Source organism: Nilaparvata lugens, chromosome 5, assembly GCF_014356525.2.
Source record: "Nilaparvata lugens isolate BPH chromosome 5, ASM1435652v1, whole genome shotgun sequence".
NCBI classification, from domain to species: domain Eukaryota; kingdom Metazoa; phylum Arthropoda; class Insecta; order Hemiptera; family Delphacidae; genus Nilaparvata; species Nilaparvata lugens.
The window spans coordinates 21,519,654-21,527,372 of NC_052508.1; the positions used below are offsets into that span (position 1 = coordinate 21,519,654).

The window sequence follows — 7,719 nt, forward strand, 5'->3', positions numbered from 1 at the left end:
AAACTTTGCATGGGAAAATTCCTTTACCAATATTCTTCAAGATCTAGGGACTGAGCTATTTTATGTTTGCTAGACCACTCAGCCGTTCCTGGACATTGTTGATCTTAGAAAAGTCTTCATTAGCTGGAGTTTGGAAAAGTTTCTTTTATAATTTTACTATTCACATTTAATATTATGAATTTATTATTTATTTGTATTTAAAAATTCTCCATTCTTTAAAATTTGCCGCCCCAAAATCTGCCGCCCTGGGTGGCCGCCCAGTCCGCCCACCCTTGGGGCCGGCCCTGTGGGAACCCTTCAATAAGTTGGAGACTGTTGTAGATATAATACTGTAACTTTCAGTGTAAGTTATTGGTCGAATACTCTACATTTTGACGTACAACTGAATTTTAACTCCTCATGAGGGGGTGACTTAGGGGTTGTTCTGTCACGTATCTACAACAGTCTTCAACTTATTGAAGCGCTCCAATACATATGACTCACTCTGTATAATGTCAGAATTTGACATGGATCGATTTATTTTTGAAATTTGAATTTTTTATTTATTTGCCAAAACAAAATACAAAAAGCTTTACAAAAAATGAATATAAGCTACTGCACTTAACTAGAATACATACATAAAAATTTATTCAATTAGAAATAATAACGAAATGATATCCTCATCTATAATATTATAGATAATAATTATTAAATAAAGGATTGATTTATGCTCCCATGAGTACAGTAGGTGAGGCAAAATCACCAGCAAAAAAACGATTTCTTGTGCGCCAGTGTGAGTGATAAAATCAGCTTAATCAGAGTAACATATGAACTTGAATTTAACGTATGTAGTGTTCAAACATGAAATCGATTTTAGTATAAAAGTCAACGATTGGAAATAATTCAAGTTCAGCCATACCTCTAGGCTTTTTTCTATGTTTTTTACTTCAGAAATATTATTTAGTGGAAATTGAGTCAAGATCTACATTGTGGGACTTTGAAACACCCAAGTATGGAAACAAACATCTAAAAACTGTTGCACTGAAAACAGTTGCACCTCACATGAAAGAGGAGATTCTGTTCTTCAAATGAAGACCAAGTAACATTTTTCATCATTTCGGGTTACCGAAATACTCAGTTTTGAATATTGAAATTGGGCATTTTTCTGTATATTTAAATATGGACTACAATACTTGTCACGTTATTCTTTATATTTAAATAACGATTAGCCTCCTGCTTGGCATCAGTCGGTAGAGCATGAAAATTTGATATAATTATATAATTAGGTCGTGGTTTTTTAATAGGATTCAGTCTCATAAAAATCTTTCTAGGCCTAGGTATGGGCTTCCCCTATAACTCTTGTAATTCATTAAAAAAATAAATATATATAAATATGATACTTATACTATAGTGTTGAGGAATAAAATAAATTGCACACCATAAACATTTTGATACATATATTAAACAAATAATGCAAAAAATAGATCGAGGCAAAAAATATATAAAGAGCGATAAAAAATATAATATAAAATAGAACAATAATTGAAATCAGTAAAATATCACAGGCTAAACTTTATATTCTAGATTTATGGCACGAATCATTACCATGTGCCTTTATCTTAAAATCATATGCATCCTTTTGCATGTAGCTGCGATATGCGCTTGCTAATACTTGTCGACCTGGACAATGCAATTAAAAAAATAGGTTCTTTAAGATCAACTTGATAAATTAGCCACTAATAATCCAAATATATATATATTAAATTCTCTAGTACTTAGTAGATTTCTTTGTATTGAATATATATTTTATCTCAGGGTGCAAGATTCGGCACCTGACGGATAGGTGAGCCATTCATCTAGTGAATTAGAGCTATAACAAACTACCGCAAATTATATCGCAAATATTAAATATCACATGAATATGTTTTAATAGCCTAGATTTTATACTTCTTTGATTCAATAGAATTTTCTGAAATGTATTGATCTATCTTTTTTCCTTCAATAAAATACCTTTAATACTAATTTTACTTGCGCAAGTATTTCTCTTATTAAATTCTTAATTTATAATAAAAACCCTTTCGACGAGCTAGCTTTGATTATTAGATAGATTCGAAGCACTAGGGCGCCCATCACTAATTCAATATTTATCACTCACGTGTCGAAAATCTTCTTATAAGCCGCCGATGTCGATCCAACTCCTTATGGTCCTGGAATACGGTAGCCGGAATCGTCTCTTCCAAGGGGTTATAAATTTATTTGAAATTGAAAATGACTTCTGCTTTACAATAGCATCACAAAGTCTTTTAAGAAATTTAATAATTTGATTTAACTTTAACTTTTACAATTTATTAGCAAGGTACTACGCTCTAAAATATTTGGGGTCCTCTCATGGTGGCATTTGGCTGGCGAGTGCTGGTTCTCCTTTCTCAATTTTACAAATCTTACTTCCGACTTTCAAATTAACATAAAATTTGAATATCTTAGTCCTCCGCCATTTAGGTTCAAATAGGTCGTACAAAAATATCAAATTATTACTTAGGTCAATTAGAGAGAGAGATAATTTACATAGGCTTACTAAGAGACAACCCTTTAATTTAGAATTAATTAATTACTTTAAAAACTATAGAAATAGATTAAATGACTTACTTAAAAAACCAAAGCCCAGTATTATAGAGATCAAGTAAACGATAGTGGTAATGACCCAAAAAAGTTCTGGCGCGTAATAAATGAAATTTCAGGAAGAAATAATAAAAAAAAGGATTTCCATTAGATCATTTCAAAAAAAATTATATTTTTGATTCTCCACTTCATAAAGCGAGAGTAGTTGCAGATGAATTCAACGACTATTTTTCGCACGTAGGGGAGAATTTGGCAAAGGCCGTTCATTCCAATAGTGTTCCAGCTATTGATGATGATCTCTATAGACTCGACACGAACTTCATCTTGCATCCGGTAAATGATGATGATATTTGTAGATTTGCTTCCGAAATAAGAGGCATGTCCGCTCCCGGCTTCGACAATATATCTGCTCAATTTTTCAAACAACATATTAAAATCTTTATTAAACCCCTTAAACACATTTATAATTTGAGCATTACTCAGGGTATTTATCCAGATAGTTTTAAAATAGCCAGAGTTTTTCCACTTTTAAAAATGGTGATAGATCCCATGAAAGTAACTACAGACCTATTTCTATTTTAAGCATTTTCTCTAAAGTTTTAGAAAGAATTATAAAATTTCAGTTGAGTAATTACATTGAGGCTAACAACATTCTTGCAGATGGACAATTTGGATTCAGGAAGGACAAAAACATATCTGATGCACTGTATAAATTAACTCAAGAAGTAGACCAATCAATAAATAAAAACCTTAATAATTTAATAATATTTCTGGACCTGGCCAAAGCCTTCGATACAGTCGATAGATCGAAGCTATTAAAAAAACTTGAAATGTTAGGTATTCGTCACAACTCTTACAATTGGTTCAGGAGTTATCTATCGGATAGAAAACAGGTCGTCCAACTGTTGGGTGTTGAGAGTAAAATTAACAACATTGAATACGGTGTGGTTCAGGGCAGCACCTTGGGGCCTCTCTTATTCCTGATTTATATAAACAACTTAGCTAAACTGCCACTTGACGGTAACCTGTTCCTATTTGCTGATGATACAGCTCTGCATGTAACCGGGGTGAATAAGGAAGAAATGTATCAAAAGGCTTCTCGTGATCTCCACCTTTGAAGGCGTGGTTTGATGATAATATTTTGACGCTTAATATAAAAAAATCAAAATTCATGGAAATTTCTTTACGGAAAAATCATGAGCCTTCTGTTGACACGTTAATGTTACATTCTTGTGGGAATCCAGATAACAATCAGTGTCAGTGCGATTGTATTGAGAGAGTGAGTTCTTACAAGTATTTGGGAATTATGATTGATGAAAAACTTAACTGGTCAGTTCACATTGCCTATCTGAAAAATAAAATACGTAAATCCATTTACATTTTCTCAACTTACGTCAGTTTTTATCTAAAGATGAACTTAGGAATGTATACTTTGCATATGTCCAATCGTTAATAGTTGCTGGGATTTTAGCTTATGGGGGTGCTTATAAAACAATTCTATCTCCGTTATTGATAACTCAAAAACTAATTATAAAAATTGCTTTAAAAAAACCCGTCCGTACCCCAACTGCACTCATATATGACGAGTTCAACGTTCTCGATATTCGCCAGTTGTATGTCAAGAGCCTACTGTTGTATATTCATAAATATAGAGCAGATATGTTCACGAGAGTTGCTCACAACTATAGTACTCGGTCGGCGGAGTCTTTGGGCATAGAAGTACCTAGACTTGTGGGGGCTCACTCCACTACAAACACTCATTACATTTCGCACATCATTTTCCGAAACATTCCGGCTTTCTTAAGAAGGGTAGAGGATTATTCCCTTTTTATTTATAAAAAACTTATTACTGGTTGGTTGAAGGAGATTGGCAGGGAGGGTATTGAAGAACTAATTCATTCTATTTATCAATAACTAATTAACTGATGCCCCACAGCTCCGTTTCATAAAAAAGAAAAATTTCTCATATAGTAATGATAATAATATAAATAATAATAATAAAAAATAAAACAAAATATTAAATTTGTTAATAACAATGAAAAATAAATAAAAATGAATAGCGAGCATCTGCGATCTGTAAGGAAGCTGTATTGCAAACGATGTTTATAGTAATACAGTATTACGGTAATTTTATGGTTTTTGCTGATGAATGCGAGAGTCAATCAGTCAGTCGTGATCAGTTTTTATAATTATATAAATAGATTTTACGCTTACCCTAGTATATGCTGTGTTGTTTATTGTAGTGCAACAATATATGGTTTCTTTGTTCCACTGATATGTGTTGTACTGTAGTTTTATATTGTTCTAGTTTCTAATACTTTTGTAATATTCTTCTCTCTTAAAGTATAGTATTCTCTCTTATAGTATTTCTCTCTAAAGTATATTCTCTAGTATATTCTCTAGTATAAAGTATATTCTCTCTATAAGTATAAAATGCTTATTTTAAGTAACAATATAGGCTATTAGGCCTATATTTAAATAGTATTGGCTATTTTAACAGACTCCATGTACCACACACAGGCTCTGGCCTAAGTGGTTGTGATGCATAATATTTTTAGAATTTGTTCTGCCTAAAGTATACACTGTTTGTAAAATTATGTTATGTTATTGAGTTATAAGTTTTTTCTTGTATTTTGTTATATGCAAAATAAAAGCCAATTTGATTTGATTTGATTTCATTTGATCTTCCACCACTCACGCTCCGGCTAATTAGACAAACATTCGCACTAACGTTCCAAATCGAACCTATAGTTGGCCAAACGAAAATGGGTCCTTCAAGGTCGAAGCTTGCTCTTGACACCACCATCCGTCTCTACCAACACTGTTGCCACTTTGTACTAAGGGTGGCTAGTAAGAGAGAAAGTGAATGTGTGTGTGAGAGAGGGTGTGATAGTGAAGTATTGTTATTGTGGGGAGTATTGTTTGCCTTCTCTGGATTGTTGACTATGACGAGGACAATATAGTTCACAGTTTTACAAATGTATTGTACATAATGCTTTTATACTATATATTTATAATACATATAACTTTCAACAGCTGTGCTGGTGTTTGAAAAATAATAGAAGCATGAAAAGGAGTTGAAATGTGAATAGGCCGAGTCAAAAATATATCAATGAGTTTTTCTGAGAAATATAATAATCACCTCCTCACGCATAAATGAACAATTCTGGAAAACACTATGAATACCTTCAACCTTTCAACACCATACTGGCTCTGCTGGCGAGAGGAACTCATTCTGTCATTTGCAGTTCTGTAAGCAACTTCGCTCTGTAACTGATTTATATTGCCTGTGGAAAATAGCAGAGTAGTGAGTTATAAATTTTATTAATGTTTGTATATATTAAGTTATGTTCTAAATTCAGTATAAAGTGGTAGAATAGTTAGTTTGTATATTTTGTATATTACAGTATGCCATCTAAGTTTTTATAGTGTTTTTATAGCCCAAAGATTAATTTATTGAAATGGACTGTACAATTGAAATTGAAACACCGCACACACCGCACAACACCACCACACCGCACAATATCGAAACACCACCCAACATCGGAATACTGCACACACCTCCAACTAAATCAGGATCACGTAGAGGAAGAAGTGATATTGGGAAGCAAGAAAGGAATATCATCTGGAATGTCTACAGATTCTTCCAAAAGATAGCCGAAAACCCCGATAGACTTGAATTGATCAATTTTCGAAAAGTTCAAGAGGTTACAGCTGAAGCATGTGGAGTTGGTGTTACAACTGTAAAGCGAATACGGAAACGTGTAGATGACTCGGATGAGGAAGTGAAATTTGATACGCCTCGAAAAAATACTCCAGAGATGCAAAAGTGGTCAACATGGACAGTTTTGATAAGGACATGGTGCGCCGATGTGTATTTCAATTCTATGATAATGGAGAGTATCCTACGTCTGAAAGAATCAGAACTGTTTTGAAAGAGAAGATTAATTTCAGTGGGAGTGTTGAATCCGTCAGAAAAATCATAAAGAGTTTGGGTTTCAGATTTAGGAAGTGTAATGATGGTCGACAATTGTTAATGGAGAGGAGAGACATTGCGTGTGCACGAGCAGTTTTTCTCAGAAAAATGCACGAGATAAGAAGAGAAATTAATCCCCGACCAATATTCTACATTGACGAAACGTGGGTCAATCAAAATCATAGCCGATCGATGATATGGCAACACGAAGACGGAAGTGGTGGATTGAAAGTTCCAGTTGGAAAAGGAGGCCGATTGATCATTCTTCATGCTGGATCAGCTCAAACGGGGTTTATTCCTGAGTGCAAACTAATTTTTAAAGCAAAGAAGTCCACTTCGTTAGATTATCACACCGAAATGAACGCTGACATTTTTACAGATTGGTTCCGGAACTTTCTCAATCTCCTTGAAGAGAGTTCAGTGATTGTGATGGACAATGCAAGTTATCACTCTGCGCTGACAGAAAAAATCCCTCGCACCAACTGGAAAAAGGTGGATATCCAGAATTGGCTAGAATCGAAGAATGTTTCTTTCTCTGAAAATGAGACAAAGGCCGAATTATTGTCGAGAAATGAAATAAAATACGCCGTGAAGGAGTATGAAATTGATAGGATCGCACTGGAAATGGGCCATGAAGTGGTTCGTATGCCACCCTATCATGCTCACTACAACCCGATTGAGCTTGTGTGGGCACAAGTGAAAAATTATGTAGCCACAAAAAATAAAACATTCCGATTGGCAGATGTTGAGAAACTTATGCACGAGGCTATTGAGAGGGTGACTGTGGAAGATTGGAGGAAATGTGTGAAGCATGTAGAAGAAATTCAAGAAGATGATTTGAAAAAAGAGTGCCCTCGTGATTTGGCAATGGAATCACTTGTTATTACAATAACAGGAGACAGTTCATCTGGTGATTCCGAATTTGAAAGGGATTAAGAATGAAGAAGCAGAAAAATAAATTAATGTATACATGTGTAAATAATGTATAAGTGTAAATAATGTATATTAATGTATATGTGTAAATAATGTATATGTGTAATTAATGTATTGAAATATGAGATGAAAAAAGATGAAATGTGAAAAAGGTGAAAAGAAAAAAGATTTTAAACACGCCTGATTGTACAAGTACTTTCAGCCAGTCCAAA

General features: G+C 33.8%; 1 protein-coding gene across 1 annotated transcript; it reads left to right on the forward strand.

Annotated features, from left to right (window-relative positions):
- The first annotated feature begins 6,766 nt into the window (after window positions 1-6,766).
- Window positions 6,767-7,510, forward strand: LOC111045404. Its single transcript, XM_022330806.2, has one exon. The coding sequence runs from the start codon at window positions 6,767-6,769 to the stop codon at window positions 7,508-7,510; it is 744 nt and encodes a 247-aa protein (XP_022186498.2).
- Window positions 7,511-7,719: the final 209 nt, after the last annotated feature.

Excerpts from the sequence above, each read along its gene's own strand:
- LOC111045404 (XM_022330806.2), top strand. The coding sequence starts at position 6,767 with ATGATATGGCAACACGAAGACGGAAGTGGTGGATTGAAAGTTCCAGTT.